The 21,289-nt window shown below is 41.9% G+C and overlaps 1 protein-coding gene across 3 annotated transcripts in view; it reads left to right on the top strand.

Moving 5' to 3' along the window:
• The window catches only part of GABRB3 (gamma-aminobutyric acid type A receptor subunit beta3), a 285,371-nt gene extending 264,493 nt beyond the window's left edge, over window positions 1-20,878 (top strand). For all 3 annotated transcript variants that reach the window (XM_070774991.1, XM_070774992.1, XM_070774990.1), the window contains 2 exons: window positions 3,635-3,879; window positions 16,356-20,878. In XM_070774991.1, coding sequence (XP_070631092.1) covers window positions 3,635-3,879; window positions 16,356-16,694 — 584 coding nt within the window. In that variant the 3' untranslated portion in view covers window positions 16,695-20,878. The remainder of the gene's footprint in view (window positions 1-3,634; window positions 3,880-16,355) is intronic.
• The last annotated feature ends 411 nt before the right edge of the window (window positions 20,879-21,289 follow it).

Here is a 21,289-nt window from a genome sequence, read left to right as displayed (position 1 = left end):
GCTGCAACTTACCAAATACTCAGGTGCCAAGTTCTGTGCAAGCCTGTGAAAATGGTTACCTGACCTATGATACAGAAGATACACAGCCCAATGGGCAGTGTCCCCATTTTACAAAGAAGGGCATGAAGTACAGAAAAGCTATACAACTGGTGCAACGTCATATAATATTGAGTGTCCCAAGAAAGATTTTAAACCAGTTGGTCTGACTCCAAAGCTTTTAACCACTACAGGTGATTTCTACGGTGTCAATAGACAGTGTACAGAAGAGTTCTTTGGTCTGTTTCATTGTATAAATAATGGATGTTTTTAAAAGCTCAGCAAGAATTATTTTTAATCATTCTTATTGAGGGATCTCTCAAAACCTTTAAGATGGTAATGTGTTCAGTGCCTCTTGGAGAGGATAGGACCATGGTTTGGGGGCTTTTATTGGGGAACAACACAACCCCGCCCACTCCACATGTCCTGTCATATACTACATCCTTTGAAATGCTCAGAGTGCTGTTTGCCTTCATCCTGAATGGCTGCATGGTGGTGAGTGCTCCCTGCTTCTAAATGAGGTGCAGGTCTGCATGGAGCGATGCTCGGTGAAGACCTCCTTGACACACCCCTCTGGCTCAGGGCACTATTGAATCTGGAGTCGTCAGGGACTGTCTCTCTACTTGAACGGAAATGCTGATTCTTCACCCACCTGTGCTGCACAGATGTTCTTGTGCTTTAGGATCTTATGCCTCTGCTGCTGAGTGCTGACACCCACATCTATTAAACTGTTAGTGCTAGAAGCCACCAGACTACAAAGCTGGGAGTTGTAATTACATGGTCTTCCTCAAAACTATTGGTCTTTCTGGAAATGAAAATTTATATTGAAATAATTTAGGCCACATGATTTGGGTCACAAAGGAGAAAAATGACGTATCTTTAGATCAAATGATATAAATTACATTTTTATTTCATTATCATCTTTATAAATGCAGTTTTCAAATATATTTTATTGACATACTATTAATGAGAAATAGTTTGAGACTAATAATTAACAAGACTTAACATCTCGGTAAATGTATGAAGAACAGAAAAAGCACCACTCGGCCATCTCCCATTCTGCCATTGGACGGAATTCAGAGAGTGGAAGTTCAGGGTGAGGCTGCCAGGAATTGGGTCTCCCGCCAAGAAACTGGAGGCTACCACAAAATGTATTTTTCTGTGATGCTGATGATGATAGCATTTGCTGTTGTGAGTGTTAACAACACCAGTTACTGGTAGTCTCACCATGGCGTTTACATTTCACAGCAGCTTTAGACCACAGTTGTGGGCCCATCAAGCTCACTCAAGTCCTACCGCTGGGACATGGTAGAGCTGGGCTGAAAGCCCAGGACCACGTGGTTCTACTGCTCAGGCCGTGAACCACAGTTACCTTGATGGGAAGGAAAACAGTACAAGGAATTAGAGACTGAGTGGCCTTTCAGTCTAAGAGGTCATGTGAGCCCAAAGTGGAAAGCCAAGGAACACTCACCATGAAACCTTACTCTTGAGGGGTCCTGGAACCAGAGCTGAGGGCCTTGCCCCCTTTCAGCTTTGCCAGGCTGAGGGCTCTTGACATGTGCTGGCCCTCCCTGTGCTCTGTTCCTTTAGCCCATTTTCTGGGGATATCTACTGAGGCCTGTGTTGATACATGTCCACTCAGAGCAGTCATCTGGAGCCAAAGCAATGACTAAAGCAGAGCACTTTCCAAAGTCCATTTGGAAGGAAAAAATAAGTTATGGCAGCAGCATTACAAAATTTTGGATAATAGTGAGAACACCTGATTTTGTGGCATCCACATGGGGTTTTGCACTTCTTTGTAAACTGTAATTATACCATTGCCATTTTCAAATTTTAAAAGTCCCCAGGTGCACATGAATTTCATGTTAGAGAAGTCTTAAAATATTCTGACATCTTTGATTTCCACAGATTCGTTGACAGCCCTGGTTTATAGTCAGACATGAAAATAGGTCCTCTGCTCCTTCTTTCCCTCATCTCCTCCTACCGGCAACTCAGCACATGTGGACAGAAGTCTGGGCTCACTTCTCCAGGAGGTCCCAAGCGAGGGGAGCCCTGGGCTCTGGTGCTTCTCCAAGGATGGGATGGGAATCTGGAGGGCATAAGATTAAGATACTTAAAAAACCTAGCCCCTCACTCTGGAAGTTGAGTGGGGCTCCAGGGGGTTCAGAGATGAGGTCTGGAGAGCCCATGTGTCCGGCCTCTCAGGCTTACCCCACCTGCCGGCCTGGGGAACGTCACTGGTTTTCTGGGTGACTGCAGCTGAAGGACCATGGCTGAAGTTCTCACCTGGAAGAGTCCTCACATAGCCACGGCCCTCTTTTGGGTCCCAGAAGACACAGGAGTAGTCACATGCTGTAGCATCAGTCTCGTGGATAGAAAAGAGCTGGCTCTTTGGAACTGCCTTGCTTTTTTGAGACTTCTTAATATTTCAAAAGTTACTATCTCAGAGAGAGCAAGTCAGCAGCAGGAAGGCCCGCCACTGAGAAGTGAGTGGTGCAGTTCCTTCCCTCATATGTGGCTTCACTCAGCTCAGTGAACTCTGGTCCTGTCATGGGCCAATGAGTCTCCTGCTCTCTGTGGCTTCAGATCATCCTGTATGGAATCTTTGTACACTAAGAACATGCCCATTGCTATGGGAGAATTACAAAATATGGTCCTTACATGTTTTTAGAGACTAAACATAGTTCCCTTAGGGGGAAAATGACATTATTCACCTAACATTATTCATACTAACTAAAGAATTCAAAACAATGACATTAAAAAAAACGAGAGAACAGATCACTTGCCCCAGAGCTTGTTAAGATGCTATATTTTGAATAAAATCATCAGCCTTTGCCTGAAACCACCATGTCCTGAGGCAGCTTTGTAACCTTGTTCTTAGCTGAGGGGGGAAGTTGCTCTGTGAAGTAATCTGTTCTCCAGAACTTCACTCAAACATTCCCTGTCTTTGCACTCAGGGCTGGATCCTGTCCTTAGTAGCTTTAAGTCATTGCCTCCTTCCCCTTGTGGAGAAAGAAATGGCAACCCACTCCAGTATTCTTGCCTGGAGAATCCCATGGACGGAGGAGCGTAGCAAGCTACAGTCCATGGGGTCTCAAAGAGTCGGACACAACTGAGCGACTTCACTTTCACTTTCACTTCCTTACGCTTGCTCTAAGGCTGTATGGTAAGAATTGTTTTCTTCTCTAGTGGCCACAGATAACCGTCTTAGATTCTCCACAGATTCATTCTTCTTCCTGGAAGCTTCTCATCCAGACACTTAGTGTTTTATGATAAATTCTGGGTTTGTTTTCGTTTCTTCCAGCTTTCATGCAGGGCAACCTCTGCTTTGCCCCCACACCTCTCCATCCACCTGTGGGTCAGGTGGGATGGGAGATGCCTCCCAACTGGGGTGGGGAAGAGGTGTCAGCTCCCTAGCCTGAGGAGTGACCTGCTGCCCAAACCATGTTTTGTATTCTATTGCATTTAGATCACCCAATAGTTTTCAATCGCTTGTTTCCAACTACTTAAAGCTGTTTGAGAAAGTAAAGCAGGAAAGTGAGGAGTGAGGAGCTAAGCAGCAGAACAGCAGCCTCTCACGCTCCTGTTTCTCTTTCAGGGATTACCACCGTGCTGACCATGACAACCATCAACACGCACCTTCGGGAGACGTTGCCCAAAATCCCCTACGTCAAAGCCATTGACATGTACCTCATGGGCTGCTTTGTCTTTGTGTTTCTGGCCCTACTGGAGTATGCCTTTGTCAACTACATTTTCTTTGGAAGAGGCCCTCAAAGGCAGAAGAAGCTTGCAGAAAAGAACGCCAAGGCGAAGAATGACCGCTCGAAGGGTGACAGCAACCGGGTAGGCCACCCTGCCCCACCCCATCCCCCACAGCCCCTGCCTTTCCCAGACTCCCAGCCCTGCAGCATCATGGCCTTTCAGTAGGAGTGATGTGGGCTTGTTGACCGTAGCCTAAAATGTGGCCTCTGCAAGTCACTGAGTTTTATTGAAAAGCAAAGTTGGTGCAAAAGTTGGAGAAGCCAAAAACTTACCAGTTTCCAAATATGAAAAGAAAACGAAAGATATCAGAATGAATGAAATTCTGGCATGTGGGGCCCAAACTTGACAGGCAAAAACATTTTCCAGAATGTTGCAATTTTCCTTCAGTGGTCAAATTACAGATGTGATAGCCAGCATGGCACTGTTTTTCACATGGCATGGACAGTGCTCTCTCTCATCTGCCCTGGTTCAAGGTCTCTGGTGAGGGCAGGAGCTGTGTGCTGTCCCAGGGCTCTCATGGATCTACCCTGGCCAGGCCCTGCTGGCTATGTTCTGCAAAATGCCAGGCAGGCAGCCATAGGCAACAGTGGCCAAGCTGGGAGCTGCTCTAGACCCATGGGCTCTGAACCCGGAAGTTCAGTTTAGTTGCTCAGTAATGTCCAACTCTTTGTGACCCTGTGGACTGCAGCATGACAGACTTCCTGTCCATCACCAACACCCAGAGCTTGCTAAAACTCATGTCCATTGAGTCAGTGATGCCATCCATCATCTCACCATCTATCATCTCCTTCTCCACCTACCTTCAATCCCTCCCAGCATCAGGGTCTTTTCCAGTGAGTCAGCTCTTCTTATCAGGTTGGCCAAAGTGTTGAAGTTTCAACATCAGTCCTTCTAATGAATATCAGGACTGATTTCCATTAGGATAGACTGGTTGGATCTCCTTGCAGTCCAAGGGACTCTCAAGAGTCTTCTCCAACACTGCAGTTCAAAAGCATCAATTCTTTGGTGCTCAGCCTTCCTTATAGTCCAATTTTCACATACATACATGACTACTGGAAAAAACATAGCTTTGACTAGATGGACTTTTGTCAGCAAAGTAATGTCTCTGCTTTTTAATATTCTGTCTAGGTTGGTCATAGCTTTTCTTCCAAGGAGCAAGCATCTTTTAATGTCATGGCTGCAGTCACAATCCACAGTGATTTAGGAGCCCCAAAAAATAAAATCTCTCACTGTTTCCATTGTTTCCCCGTCTGTTTGCCATAAGTGATGGGACCAGATGCCATGATCTTAGTTTTCTGAATGTTGAGTTTTAAGCCAGCTTTTTCACTCTTCTCTATCACTTTCATCATAAGGCTCTTTAGTTCTTTGCTTTCTGCCATATAAGGGTGGTGTCATCTGCATATCTAAAGGTATTGATATTTCTCCCAGCAGTTTTGATTCCAGCTTATGCTTCATCCAGCCCAGCATTTCACGTGATGTACTCTGCATATAAGTTAAATAAGCAGGGTTACAATCTACAGCCTTGACATACTCTTTTCCCAATTTTGAATCAGTCTGTTGTTCCATGTCCAGTTCTAACTGTTGCTTCTTGACCTGCCTAAAGATTTCTCAGGAGGCAGGAAAGGTGGTCTGGTATTCCCCTCTCTTGAAGGATTTTCCATAGTTTGTTGTGATCCACACAGTGGATCACAAAAGCTAAAAAGGCTTTAGCATAGTCAGTAAAGCAGAAATAGATGTTTTTCTGGAACTCTCTTGCTTTTCAATGATCCATCAGAGGTTAGCATTTTGATCTCTGGTTCCTCTGCCTTTTCTAAATCCAGCTTGAACATCTGTAAGTTCTCCATTCATGTACTATTGAAAGCCTAGCTTGGAGAATTTTGAGCATTACTTTACTAGCGTGTGAGATGAGTGCAATTGTGCAGTAGTTTGAGCATTCTTTGACATTGCCTTTCTTTGGGATTGGAATGAAAACTGACCTTTTTCAGCCCTGTGGCCACTGCTGAGTTTTCTAAATTTGCTGGCATATTGAGTGTAGCACTTTCACAGCATCATCTTTTAGGATTTGAAATAGCTCAACTGGAATTCTATCACCTCCACTAGCTTTGTTCGTAGTGATGCTTCCTAAGGCCCACTTGACTTCGCATTCCATGATGTCTGGCTCTAGGTGAGTGATCACACCATCATGATTATCTGGGTCTTGAAGATATTTTTTGTACAGTTCTTCTGTGTATTCTTGGCACCTCTTCTTAATATCTTCTGCTTCTGTTACATCCATACCATTTCTGTTCTTTACTGTGCCCATATTTGCATGAAATGTTCCCTTGGTATCTCTAATTTTCTTGAAGAGATCTCTAGCCTTTCCCATTCTAACGTTTTCCTCTATTTCTTTGCACTGATCACTGAGGAAGGCTTTCTTATCTCTCCTTGCTATTCTTTGGAACTGTGCATTCAAATGGGTGTATTTTTCCTTTTCTCCTTTGCCTTTCACTTCATTTCTTTTCTCAGCTATTTGTAAGGCCTCCTCAGACAGCCATTTTGCCTTTTTGCATTTCTTTTTCTTGGTAATTGTCTTGATCACTGTACAATGTCACGAACTTCCATCCATAGTTCTTCAGGCACTCTGTCTATCGTATCTAATCCTGAATCTGTTTGTCACTTCCACTGTGTGATCATAAGGGACACGGTTTAGGTCACACCTGGATGGTCTAGTGGTCTGAATGCAGAAAAAGGGCACCAAGCAGTTTCTTCCACAAGCCGCCTCATCTCACTCATATATTTCCAATTACAAACTTTGCAATTAGATGTCATTTCCATTTATTAATAAAAACCATATGTCCTTGCAATTATAAACACTGTTTTAGTGAAAGCACACTGTTGTCTCTGTATAAAATTTTGTCTTTATCTTTTACCTGTTGCGTCACTTCAAGTCTTGAAAAATGCACCTCCACGGATGGACATATTGGGCTTGCTCCTATATTTCTTTACTTTTAAATGCTTCTTATTAAATTCACTTATTCTCAGGTTTATGAGGTTTCCTTGTTCTTTCTGATGCTCTTAGTGCGTCACTGACCCAAACCTCTCGCAGGGGTGTGGCAGCTCCCTGGAGGAGTGTGGTGCCCGTGGCCTTCCAGTGGTCAGAATAGGTCCCTGGGTGTTCATGAATGAGTGAAGGCGGTTAAATGACTGTAAATGGCTCCTGTCCTTTCAGTGGCACATTAAGTTGGTCGGAGGAACCAGGATTTGTGAATAAAATCAGGGTTTCGCAGGCAGCATGCCCTTGAATCTCTTACTGGAATGTGTACTTAGCGCCATGCTGGTGTGTTTCCAAATTAGTCCACATCCTCCTGTGCACACACAGTGTGCTTTGGTCACACCGTTTCCAAGGAAAACAAGAATTCATCGCTTTATTATTGTTTATTATCATTATCATTACACAGACACATTTATCATTACACAGACACACAGACACATACAATGCTGTTTTTCCAAATTCCCTCATAATTTAAACAGGCTTAGATTTCTTCTAAATGATGCCCTTTACAAAGGTTAAATTGTTGTGCTACAGAAATATCTTTTTGAGTGAAGCTTAAATTTTAAAACAGAAACAAAACCCCCCAAATCTTTAAATCCACAGTCAAAATTAAGCAGAATGTAGAACTAATATATTATAAATCAGATGCAGAAGAAAATTCATGAGTCCATTTTTATTGTTTGTTTTCCTGAAAACTTGTTTCAATTTCTCAGCAGTTTTCTTAGAGCCTTTATATGTTCATATTTTTTTTAAATCTGTAATTATAGATATCAGTTCTTACAGTTTAAAATCAGCATACCAATGCATGTTTTAAATGCATATTTGATACTGTTAAAGGTAAACATTAAAAATTTTGCTGACTAGATGGCCAGCCTGAAAACATGTTCAATACTGCTAATTATTAGAGAAACACAAATAAAAAATACAATGAGGTATCACCTTATACCAGTCAGGATGGCCATCATTAAAAAAAAAATCTATAAACAATAAATGCTGGAGAGGGTGCGAAGAAAAGGGAACCCTCCTACACTGTTGGTGGGAATGTAAATTGGTACAGCCCCTGTGGCAAACAGTATAAAGGTTTGTTAAGAAACCAGGAATAGAGTTGCGATGTGATCCTGCAATCCCACACCTGGGCATATATCCAGAATAGATGAAAACTCTAATTTGCAAAGATACATGCACCCAAGTGTTCATAGCAGCACTGTTCACAATAGCCAAGACATGGAAGCAGCCCAAGTGCCCGTTAACAGATTAATGGATAAAGATGTGGTACATGTATACAGTGCAGTATTCCTCAGCCATAAAAATAATCGGAATAATGCCATTTGCAGCAACGTGGATGGACCCAGAGAGTATTACACTAAGTGAAGTAAATCAGACAAAGACAAATATCATGGGATACCGCTTATATGTGGAATCTTTAAAACATGATAAAATTATCTTATTTCCAGAAATAAACTCACAGACATAGAAAATAAACTTATGGGTCCCAAAGGGGAAAAAGAGGGGAGGGATAAATTGGGAATTTGGGATTAACATACATACACTGATATATATATTCCAGGCAAGAGTACTGGAGTGGGTTGTCATTGCCTTCTCCATATATATATATATAGATATACATCTATATATATATATATATATATATATATAAAATAGATAAACAACCAGGACCCTATATAGCACAGGGAACTATATTCAGTATCTTTTAATAATGTATAATGGAAAAGAGTGTTTTTATTGAATATATGTGTGTGTGTGTGTGTGTGTAAAGAGTGACAGAGAACTTAATCACTTTGTTATGTACCTGAAACATTATAAATCAACTATACTTATAAAATGTTGCTGACCACACCTAAGAATTTAGTGATATTTTTAAAGTAGAAATGCATCTCCCCAAATTTCATATCACATGATCTGAATGAATGAAAAGAAAGTGAGTAAAGAATCACAAATTTCAGGCAAAACAGAAATGGAGCTATGTACAGGCCAACAGCTTCAAGATCAGATCAGATCAGATCAGTCACTCAGTCGTGTCCAACTCTTTGCGACCCCATGAATCGCAGCACACCAGGCCTCCCTGTCCATCACCAACTCCCGGAGTTCACTCACACTCACGTCCAATGAGTCAGTGATGCCATCCAGCCATCTCATCCTCTGTCGTCCCCTTCTCCTCCTGCCTGCAATCCCTCCCAGCATCAGAGTCTTTTCCAATGAGTCAACTCTTCGCATGAGGTGGCCAAACTACTTGAGTTTCAGCTTTAGCATCATTCCTTCCAAAGAAATCCCAGGGCTGATCTCCTTCAGAATGGACTGGTTGGATCTCCTTGCAGTCCAAGGGACTCTCAAGAGTCTTCTCCAACACCATAGTTCTAAAGCATCAATTCTTCGGTGCTCAGCTTTCTTCACAGTCCAACTCTCACATCCATACATGACCACTGGAAAAACCATAGCCTTGACTAGACGGACCTTTGTTGGCAAAGTAATGTCTCTGCTTTTGAATATGCTATCTAGGTTGGTCATAACTTTCCTTCCAAGGAGTAAGCATCTTTTAAGTTCATGGCTGCAGTCACCATCTGTAGTGATTTTGGAGCTCAGAAAAATAAAGTCTGACACTGTTTCCACTGTTTCCCCATCTATTTCCCATGAAGTGGTGGGACCAGATGCCATGATCTTCATTTTCTGAATGTTGAGCTTTAAGCCAACTTTTTCACTCTCCACTTTCACTTTCATCAAGAGGCTTTTGAGTTCCTCTTCACTTTCTGCCATAAGGGTAGTGTCATCTGCATATGTGAGGTTATTGATATTTCTCCCGGCAATCTTGATTCCAGCTTGTGTTTCTTCTAGTCCAGCGTTTCTCATGATGTACTCTGCATATAAGTTAAATAAGCAGGGTGACAATATACAGCCTTGACGAACTCCTTTTCCTATTTGGAACCAGTCTATTGTTTCATGTCTAGTTCTAACTGTTGCTTCCTGACCTGCATACAGATTTCTCAAGAGGCAGATCAGGTGGTCTGGTACTCCCATCTCTTGAAGAATTTTCCATGGTATCAAGAGTCCTTTCTAATTATTGTATGTAATTATTTACATACAATTAATGAATGTAATTATTCATTCACTCATTCATTTTCAGTGATATCTCTTGGGATTGTTCATCGGTCTGACAAGCAGTGTCCTCAGATGGCACCTCTGACATACCTGGGAACCAAGCGGCTCAGGGGCTGCGACTGTCCTTGGGCTGATAGACACTGGGTGACACCAAGGACGTGCACCATCATTGTCTTTCCTTGTGTCCTGTAAGAGATCTCAGAGCAGTGTCTGCAGGGGCTCTGCAGGCCACCAACTTGCCTATGATGCTATTGAACTTAATGTCAGACCATGAGTGTAGATTTCCCTTATATTAACTTAGTGGCGGTGTTCACATAGTCACTTAGTTTCTCCTGAGACCAGTGGTGCAATGAAAATTCTGACCTTATTTATTTGTGCTTCTGTTTGTTCCTGGGTTGTTTCTATAACTAAGAACCAACCATCTTCAGTTGTAATGCATGTGTTAATAGTTACAAGCCTTATGATATTTTTCACGTTGTTCAAATGGTATTTGAATTTCATGAAGTGGCAGAAAGTCTTGCCAAGGAATCAGGGCTTCAGGCTTGACACCATTCCTCTTACTAAAGAGCAACATTTTGTTCCTCACATGACAAATAGTTCCTCATTTTCCTAAAACTAGAGTATTTTACTTATTTTGAAGCTTTAAGTAGAGAATAAGATATTAACAGTGTGCCAGTCTGATGACAGATTCTTGGAAGAAACTGAAAATCCCTCTAGGATACATTCCACAGGAGATGTTTTTCATTTCTGAATGTTTCTGGGTTATAGAGCAAGAAGAAAAAACTACATTGAAATCTAATTATAGTAGATATAAGACAAATTTTCAAAATAAGTGGTATTCATGAAATGCTTTAGAAATTATGAGTCATCACTATCATTCTATACAGAGCATTTTCACAATCCCATCTGTTTTTTTTTCTAATTTTATTTTATTTTTAAACTTTACATAATTGTATTAGTTTTGCCAAATATCAAAATGAATCCGCCACAGGTATACATGTGTTCCCCATCCCGAACCCTCCTCCCTCCTCCCTCCCCATACCATCCCTCTGGGCCGTCCCAGTGCACCAGCCCCAAGCATCCAGCATCGTGCATCGAACCTGGACTGGCAACTCGTTTCCTACATGATATTTTACATGTTTCATTGCCATTCTCCCAAATCTTCCCACCCTCTCCCTCTCCCACAGAGTCCATAAGACTGTTCTATACATCAGTGTCTCTTTTGCTGTCTCGTATACAGAGTTATTGTTACCATCTTTCTAAATTCCATATATATGCGTTAGTATACTGTATTTATGTTTTTCCTTCTGGCTTACTTCACTCTGTATAATAGGCTAGGATTTAAATTCTAAATGATAGGAAAAGATTAGCATCTCTTCTAGAAATATTTTTTTTAAATGTTTGGTTTCTGAGATTCAATGAATTTTAGTAACCTTTTAATTCTTGCATAAAAAAATACCTTCTAGTTGTTTTGATGGAAATTTTCTACACACTGGTTCATGTTTAAATAAAATCTATGCAAAGGTAAAACTGTGTCAAAAACAGCCAAATTAATTTACTCTGCTGCTACTGCTGCTGCTAAGTCGCTTCAGTCGTGTCCGACTCTGTGCGACCCCATAGATGGCAGCCACCAGGCTCCCCCATCCCTGGGATTCTCCAGGCAAGAACACTGGAGTGGGTTGCCATTTCCTTCTCCAGTGCATGAAAGTGAAAAGTGAAAGTGAAGTTGCTCAGTCGTGTCTGACTCTTCGCAACCCCATAGAGTGCAGCCTACCAGGCTCCTCTGTCCATGGGATTTTCCAGGCAAAAGTACTGGAGTGGGGTGCCATTGCCTTCTCTGGATTTACTCTGAGGTCTTACTAATTCCATATCTATTACATATATATATTCAAGTTCCTTTCAACATAATGGAACAATAATGTAGCTGTTCACTCACTCTGAAATGGAGTGACGCAGTTATTATTAGTTCTCCCACGGCTTCAAGGCAGCCACAGGTATCAGAGCACCCAGGCACCCCAACTTTGTAAATGTTGATGACCTTGAGTTCGGCTTCTCTCAGAGTGGGTTTCCTTCACTGGAATCCAAGGGTGCAGACCTAGACTCGCCTTTCTGAAGTTCTTTCCCATCTGCACAAAACTGGCCAAAGGTAGGAGGGAAGACAGAATTCATACAGATTTGTCATGAAGTCTTGAAAAATCAATTCAACATCCAGTTGACCTTACTTCTTGTGTTTTTTCACTCTCCCTTTGGGCTTCCTGGAATCACCATATATCTTACTATCTCTTTGCCTTTCTCTTATCTCAGAATCCCTCTTCTTCGTCCACATCTTACCCTCCTTCAAAACTTAAGCCAGATGTTCTTCTCTATGATGTTATCCTGATTTTGTCTACCGTTTTTCCCATCCTGCCTCTGTCATTCTCCACTCCATGCAGGTGGTCTTGTCCCTGCTCTTCCAACCTCCAGGGCATATGCTCTATGCTCAGGAGATGGCAGGCCACATTTCACTGGGCCTTCTGACCTAGATGCCATCCCATTCTTTGCATCTACCAAAGTTTGTGCCAGAGCTGGATGTGGTAAGTGCCCAGGGAATGTGTGTCCATAAATGAGTGATATTTGTCATCAGTTTGGTACCACTGAACCCACGTGTTTTCTCACTCTCCTAGAGTCAGAGGAAGGGAGAACCATTCATAAGCATACCTGTTTTTAAAAAATTAAAACTACATTTAAAAAATTTTTATTGAAGTATAGCTGATTTACAATATTGTGTAAGTTTTCGATATACAGGATAGTGATTTAGCTTTACGTACATGTATACATATTTTTTTCCAGGTTCTTTTCCTTGATAGGTTATTACTTTACAATACTATGTATAAAATAGATGTGTGTTCAGTGACTCAGTTTTGTCCAGCTCTTTGCGACCCTATAGACCAGGCTCCTTTGTCTACGGGATTCTCCAGGCAAAAATATGGAGTGGGCTGCCATGCCCTCCTCTAGTAAAACAGGTAAACATATTTTTAAAGCCAGGTGAAAATCTGAGTCATTAGAACCACCAAAGTCCATCCTGATAAATGTATCACAAAATACTTTCTTCTTTAAGAAAAGACTTTTCTTTAATTGGTATTTTGTTCTACAAAAGCATCATAATCCCAAAATTTTGATAAAAGGAGCTTTGCATATGGCATTTTTAGTAACTAGAAAGAGATGGCATTGTAGGCCTTATTTTAAAATGTGCTTTAAGAGTAATAAATATGCAATGTCTTCTAAACTGCATTTGCTGATTATTTGAAGCTCTTCTCCTTGAGACAAGGACCTTCTCTTACTCCTCTCTGCCTCTGGGTAAAGCCCAGTTCATCTGACCCATCACACTCACCTCTGTGTTGCCTTAAGAGCCAACTGCCCACAGCTTCTGAAGCAGGTCCAGATCACCCCCTTCTTAGAGAGGGTGCACACCCACAGCTCCTGGGTGGTCTCTGTGGAGGACATGCTATTGCCCAGTCCCTTGCTGGTCTTTCCTTTGCTGTCTCCTCCTGTTTCAGCCATATTTTTATTTACCTGTCAGGCTGCTCCTTCCCACATGACTGAGCTCCAAACCACCAGACACTTCATTGATCCCCAAAATGGGAAAATTGACTTTTTTGTTATAAGGATTTTACTGAGAAATGATGAAAAGAACAGATATGGAACACAGGTTCTTACAAAGGTCTATTATTCCCAGTACTTTTGAGGTTCAAGCACCATTAAAATTTTTCCCTCGACTGAATTAAAAAAAAAAAAAATAGAACTATTGCTCTTCTTTCACTCTGTTCCTTCCCCAAGAACAGGTCTTCATAAAAAGCCTTCTCCCTGGTGCACATGGTGTGATCGTGGTCTGTTTGTGTCTCCCAGCACCCCAGACTGACTGCTTCCACTTCCAGGGGACAGTAGACGCTGGGGGATATTGAACCCAGCCAGGCTAATGTGGGCCGGCTGCTGTGCCCTGAGTCCACGTTGTGATTGTTTCTCCAGGGAGCTTAGGAAGGGCCAGGTGGGAGCAGGGTGATGAGTAACTTCTCCACTCCCTTCCCACCTTCTTAACTGCCGAGATGCAGATGGGACCAGGCGGTGGTGAGACATCGCTGAGCGTCCAGCGTCACCTAGAGGACATGCAGGAATGGGTTGCAGTAGCTGGCGGGGAGCAGTTACTCACTACCTCCTGGCATTTCTCTCCCAGACTGCCCTCAAAAAACAGAGGCCAGTGCAGTGCACACCAGCTAGGGTCTGTCTCTTCACTTTCTCCCTTCAAACCCATCTTCTATTTTTTATTCTGCTGCTTCAGTTGGGTTTCAGAAATATGTCACTTTTATTTCTCAGTACCTAAAGGGTAAAGGGGAAATTCTTTTAATAGCTCGACTCTGATCTGCTTCCCATTTATCAGGTGTTCTTTCTTGTAATGATAAGGTGATAAGCAGATGAGGATGACAGGGATGAGAATGACAGTCACGTCCTCTCTCTCCCCTGAGTGTGAGCCAGGAGTTGAGTGTGTGCATCCATTCTCTCCAGGACTTCAGTCCCACTCAACTAGTTTGCTCCTTTCAAAACATTTCAGCCACCCTTCAAGGCTGTGCCTTGGTATTTCTCTGGCTCTTTGCCTGAGAAATGTGTACTCATTCTTTAAGGCCCAGTTCAAATTCATCTCCCCTCTGAAATCTTCCCTCTTCTCTCCTGTACTAGTTTTGATTGTTGCCATAACAATTTACCACAAACATAACATTTAAAACAACACCCAAATATTATCTCATAGTTGGTTCGGTCAGAAGTCTGAGTACAGTAGGGCTCAGCTCATTGGATACCATGGTTCCTTGTGGTTGTAGAACTGAGGTGGTCTTGCTGGCTGCGGGCCAGGGCCTGTCTTTGCTCCTTGAAGCTGCCCCCTTTCTTTCCAGGCCTTTCCTGTAGTTCTCTCAATCAAGGGCAAATCTACTCTTTATGCTTCCAATTCCTCTGGCTTTCAATTTCTGCCATGTCCTGGCTTTCTCTTCTGCTTCAAGTTGGAGAAAATTATCTGTTTTTAAGGTCTCATATGATTAGATTGGGCACACCTGGATAATTCAGGCTATATCCTCTCTCTGTTTGCAAAGTGCCTTTTGCATAATTTATTCAAATGGCTCGGGAGAAAGGGGTGACATCCTAATGACTACGTCTCTCCTTCCCCAAGCATAATTGGATGGTAGGGCTTCCCTGATAGCTCAGTTAGTAAAGAATCTGCCCACAATGCAGGAGACCTGTGTTCATTCCCTATGTTGGGAAGATCCCCTGGAGAAAGGAAAGGCTACCCACTCCAGTATTCTGGCTTGGAGAACTCCATGGATTTATTTATCATTTGGGGCTTCCCTGATAGCTCAGTTGGTAAAGAATCCACCTGCAATGCAGGACACCTTGGTTCGATTCCTGGGTCGGGAGGATCTGCTGGAGAAGGGATAGGCTACTCATTCCAGTGGTCTTGGGCTTCCCATGTGGCTCAGCTGGTAAAGAATCTGCCTGCAATGCAGGAGACCTGGGTTCGATCCTTGGGTTGGGAAGATCCCCTGGAGAAGGGAAAGGCTACCCACTCCAGTATTCTGGCCTGGAGAATTCCATGGACTGTATAGTACATGGGGTCACAAAGAGTCCGATGTGACTGAGCAACTTTCACTTTCACCAAAACCATGATGGAGGTATCTTTGAGTCTTTGTTGGTGCCTCTGTGCCAGGGTCTGATGGCCACTGGATGTTGATCACCCTTCCTGCGTCTGGGTCACTTTGGGGTTTGGGGCCATCCTGCCTGCACTCCTGTACAAGCCCCTGCTCTTAGTGTTGGGCTTCTTCTCTCCCCTCCTCACCTCCTGAACTTCTCCCTTAAGGCCTAGCCTCAGACCTGGTCCCTGAAAGTTTTGTGGCAGACCAACAAATAAAATGGACCAGTGGTATCATCATGAAAGGTCTGAAGCTATATTTAGCACAAAATAAAATGTTTTTTTTTAAGTTTGGCTCCAGTGTGAGAAGGGACTCTAGCCTGTCTTAAATATAGCAGTTAAAAAGGATGTCTTCTGCCAGGACCAGGATTGAGTGAGGAGATCCACCAAAGTCATCAGGAGTGTCCATTCATCACAGTACTCACTTGTATCTTCATGGTGATTTGGGTATTTTTGTTATCATCAAAAAAGGGGACCAATTGACTTCCAAAGAATAGGAGAGTATAGAAGTTTCTAACTTGCAGTTAAGCCCACAAAATGACACTTTACACTAAAACAAAATGCTGGGCTTGCTCGATGTGCAGTTTCTCATAGTATATGTGACCTGATAGAATGACACAAGTCTGTCCTGTCCCATGTGGGAGTTAGGTTTATTGACATGCTACGCTAGCTATCTAAGCATGTGTATTTCCTTCCAATCAGGTGGATGCTCACGGAAATATTCTGTTAACATCGCTGGAGGTTCACAATGAGATGAACGAGGTTGCCGGCGGCGTTGGTGATACCCGGAATTCAGCAAGATCCTTTGACAACTCAGGAATCCAGTACAGGAAGCAGAGCATGCCTCGGGAAGGGCACGGGCGACACATGGACAGAAGCGTCCCGCACAAGAAGACCCATCTACGGAGGAGGTCTTCACAGCTCAAAATTAAAATCCCTGATCTAACCGACGTGAATGCCATAGACAGATGGTCCCGGATCGTGTTTCCATTCACTTTTTCTCTTTTCAACTTAGTTTATTGGCTGTACTATGTTAACTGAGTGACTGTACTTGATTTTTCAAAGACTTCATTTAACACTGAGTGAAATATTACTCTGCCTGTCAAGTTTTTATACCTGTACACACACACACAGACACACACACGCAGATACACACATATATACATACGCAATTGTATATATATGTGAACTTTCTCAGCATATATATAAAATACACGTGTATATGAGGATGTATGTGTATATGTTTATACACACAGGTGTGAGTACCCATGTGTATGTCAGACAAATACACATACATATATACATTTTGCAGCTATGGACAATTCAATCACAGGATGCATATTAAAGAAAGTCATAGTTTTTTTCTTTTTTAATTGAAAGGGACAAGCATTGTCTAAATATTATGCCTTGAGAATGAGGGCGCGAAACACAATATCATCCCAAAATGTGTCTTTTATTATCATAAGATAGATGTTTTAGTTTAAAAATCAGGAAGAAACTTCTTCAAAAACTCATTCAGTGGTATTGCTAGTTTAAAACGAGTCACACTTCATACCCACTCTTTCAGTTTATTAAGCAAAGGCTTTTTGGCTTTCTTGGCGATGGGGTTTGCTTTCGTGGGGCAGACTTTTTCTGTACTGGTTCCGTGGGTGCAGTGAGCCTCTGGTGCGTGCTCACCTGTTTCCTAAACATAGGCAGAGCCCACGCTGATGTCTGCATGTCCATCTTTGGAAAGCCCATCGGGGATGGATGGCATTTCATTGTAAGTACTCTGCTGTCCAGTGTATTTCTTTGCTCACTTGGAGTAGATCAGCTTACCCATCTTGTGGGACACGGTGGCACATTTTGGCAACGTTGAGTTGACATTTCAATCACTGAACACGTGCTCCACATCTCTTATGGACTGCTAGGCCTGGCATCTAATGGAAAGCTTAGACGTCTCAGGTTATTTGTTACTCTAAGGTAAAACCACCTAGGATGATTTTCCCCCTTGTTTTTAAGTTATCAATCACTCTTATAACATTGTATGTTAATATCAAATACATTTGCATAATATGCATATATATATGTATATTTTCCAAGATTTTGTTTATGCTTGCTATCATGGCAGCATGCGATGTCATATTTTTCTTTCTGTAATGTAACTACTTTCTGTTCTCTAGAATTAACACTGAAGTGAAAACACTTCTTTTCAGTTTCAGAAACCAAGAAACATCCTCATGCTTTTATTTCTGTATCTGACATGTTTCACAAGCACATCCAACTACTCCTAGTGCAACTAGGATGCTGCAGGAACACGACCAGTCCACACCACGCATCACCCAGGGACCCATGACCGTTCTCTTGAGGCAAAGGAGAGCAACCTGACAACAAACACAGTCACTTTTGGTTCCTTCCAGCCCACAGCCTCATCAGTATTTGGACTTTTTAAAGCTCGTAGAAACAAGACAAGGTGCACCGGTTTCATAGGTGCAACCTTAACTTACTATTTAGATGAGATCTTTCTAAAGAAAAAAAAAAAGAGATGATATATTTTTTGTAAACAATATTTCTATCACAGGCATCCATAAACTGAAATGACTACAGTTGTGCAAACAGATGTCACAGTGAAGTTAAGCATTTGGAGAAACAAAAAAGCAAACTATTCAGGAAAGAACTGCTAAATTGATACTTTATCCCAAAATGCCTCATATGCCTCACCCTCTCTGTTCTATCCAAAACCAGTGACCAGAGCCTTGCCCGGTATTCGCAGAGTTGGCCTCAGTTTCCCCACAGACAGGGGCTCCACCCGCCCTGTGGGGGTTTGTGCCATAGGCCATCCCCGGGAGCTGACCACTACTTGATTTTCTTTGGCGGCTGATGACCTTTAATCTGTCATGTCTGTAGCAGGTCAAACCCACCACAAAGTCTCACGCTAGAAGCAGTGACCAGTTATATACCCTTTCTTCCCTTTCATTCTTATCTTTTTCTTCAGTATCTTCTTCCAACCACTGCTCTCTGGTTTTACTTTTATCTGGAGACAAGTGTTTTCTTGTTCCTTGGCTTTTTTCTGACAATTTTTTCTTGGATAATAATGGGGGATCCTAAAAGTTAAACAGATTGGGAAAAAACCTTGTAAGTGACCTTATCATTGTTAACATGTTAAAGAGAAAAAAAAAAAAAGGACATTGTGTAGACCTTATCCCTTTCAATACTTCAGGTATCTTTTTCTGTATCAGTGATTCAAGGAGTGAGGTCCACATGCAGAAGAGGGACCCTAAAATACGCATGAATATGGACAAAAGTGTCAGCGATTGATTTTAATGTCCAGTTTATATATTCAGAACTGTGACATTAATTCTATCTGGGAGAAAAGTGATTCAAAACATTTTCGATGCATAGTTGAGGTACCCAACTGTCAAAGGCAGAGACTCCATGGGGCTCAGAAGAACAGCAGTCTATGTCCCAAGGTTTTCTGGATATAAATTTGCATGGTATAGTCATAATAGCTTTTGAGCTTTTTATATGCATTTGGCACCAAGACTGGGATCCACAACTTTGTAGACACTGCAATGATGTTAAACATAATAGCTATACTATAAATAGTGTTTGTAACTACACATACACACACACAAACACACACACATACATACATATATTCTGTAAAAAAAAAAAAAAAACTTTTTGAGATCCTTGGGTATGTGTTTGCTTTACTTCATTTTAGAAGAAAATTACTCTTCTAATAAAATTATTTTATAGCTTCTCCATTTTTAAAAGTTGTGAGAAATATTAAGGAGCAGAACTGTGTGCCGCAGGAGAGTCGAGGTTGGTTCTCTGTTCTGTTACAGCGTCCTTTGATTACTGCACAGTAGTTCCTGGAGCCAGTAAGCGCGGTGTGTGGGGGAATCTGAACCCGGACCCTTGACGTAATGTGAGGTGGTTGTTGCCCTCATCCAGACCTCTTGAGTAAGGAGAGAAAAGTTGAAATTGGACTCTAATGATATCTCTTTCTCACAACTGAACATAATAAAAGGTTAATTTTCTAAGTAGTCCTGTCTTTCCAAAAATGCTTCACAGGGGCTCACAGGTTATAGGAGAATCTTGTTATGAGTTTGTTATTGCCCGTATTTGAATATACTTGAGACAATTCCAGAGCCCTACTACATAAAATTCCTACAGAGAAAGATGGATATGACCGAGGAATCTTTACAACACGTGTTGTTCTTGTCTACTGGCCCCAGGACTGTGGAGGGGTTTCGTTGTCTATATCGTGACCCACTTGTTTCCCTCTAAGTGACCTTGGTGTATGTCATGATAGTGTTCTGTCCCATGTATATATGCAGTTCCTAATGCCAGCACTCAGAACTTCGGACACGTTCAGTCATTGACATCACCACTTCTCCCCGCCCAGCTTCGGAATTAACTTTTTCACCAAGGAGATCGTCCTCTCAGAGGTGATAGCAGGACCTGGGGACTGGCTTTAAGGGGACAGGCCCACTGCAGCTGTAGGTGTTCGTTATCAGCATCTCGTAGAGAATCCCATTGGTGTTTTTCCCACAATGGTGTCTTCTAAAAAAAAAAAAGGATGTGTCCAACTTTGAATCTCCTGGCTTGGAATCCCATAATTCTTACTTTAGCTCTTCACCTGAAAACCAGTTACTATTTCTGATCATTTTAATGTAAACAAAACTGAACAGTGAAGTATTTTGTTACTTGTGGAATAGATTCCGGCTCTCATTTCATGTGAGCTGTGGGTCAGGGGAATTATGGGGCAAAGAACTGCCTAGGTGGATTAAATTTTCCCAGGACACAACTAGTGTGCCTTGGATTGATTATTACCTCTTCTACTGCATTGAAAGGTGCCATGTTTTCCTGAAATTCCCAACACCTGGGTAAACAGTGACCTCCCGGAGAGTGACTCATTTACCATGTCTCTCCCTAGGGTGAGCACCAGAAACAATTTTGTCATTCTTGTCTCTTATTTCCACTTCACGAGTCAGTGAGTGTGTTCAAGGTAAGTACAGGATTATTCTAGTAGGAATAGGCAATTGCTGTCATGATCAATTCCCACGTTTACTTCATTTCATTGTAAAGATCACTTAAAATCCAATTTTGCTTAAGCACATTGTTGTAATTTTGGGGGTATTATTTGACATAAAAAAACAGCAGAATTGAGTGATAGATATAATATGAAATTTGTTGATGAATGACTTCAAATTTATTAAAAAAGGACTAACTGACTTCAATATGAAGGCTGATTTTTTTTTTCTTCCTTGTCTGTCTATTGTTGAAATAATGTCGTTATTTTAATTCTAGGTATTTTCAGTTGACATGCCCATTTCAGTTATGCTGAAAGTAAGAATAAGTTCAAATCTGACTATGTATGAGACCAGCTGAAGCATGTGACAGTTTTTTAAAAATCACAATTTATTTTGAATGTCAAAAGAAAACCAGACACACACAGATCCACGTTGTTCCTGTATTCAAAAAAGTGTTTTCAGAGAGAATTATTTTTGTATTAAAGGCCAGGAAACTAAGTGCCAATAAACTCTGGCACAGGTGGTATTGATCCCTACTCTTTAGTTTTTCAGAACTAAAGGGCTATTTCCCTTGTTTCCTCTCCAGTAGGAAAGTAATAAACAATGTCTCTGAGTGAG

This window comes from Bos indicus, chromosome 21 (genome assembly GCF_029378745.1).
Source record: "Bos indicus isolate NIAB-ARS_2022 breed Sahiwal x Tharparkar chromosome 21, NIAB-ARS_B.indTharparkar_mat_pri_1.0, whole genome shotgun sequence".
Lineage (NCBI taxonomy): Eukaryota > Metazoa > Chordata > Mammalia > Artiodactyla > Bovidae > Bos > Bos indicus.
The sequence above is the reverse complement of the archived record's forward strand: the minus strand, read 5'-3'. Positions and strand labels throughout refer to the sequence as shown.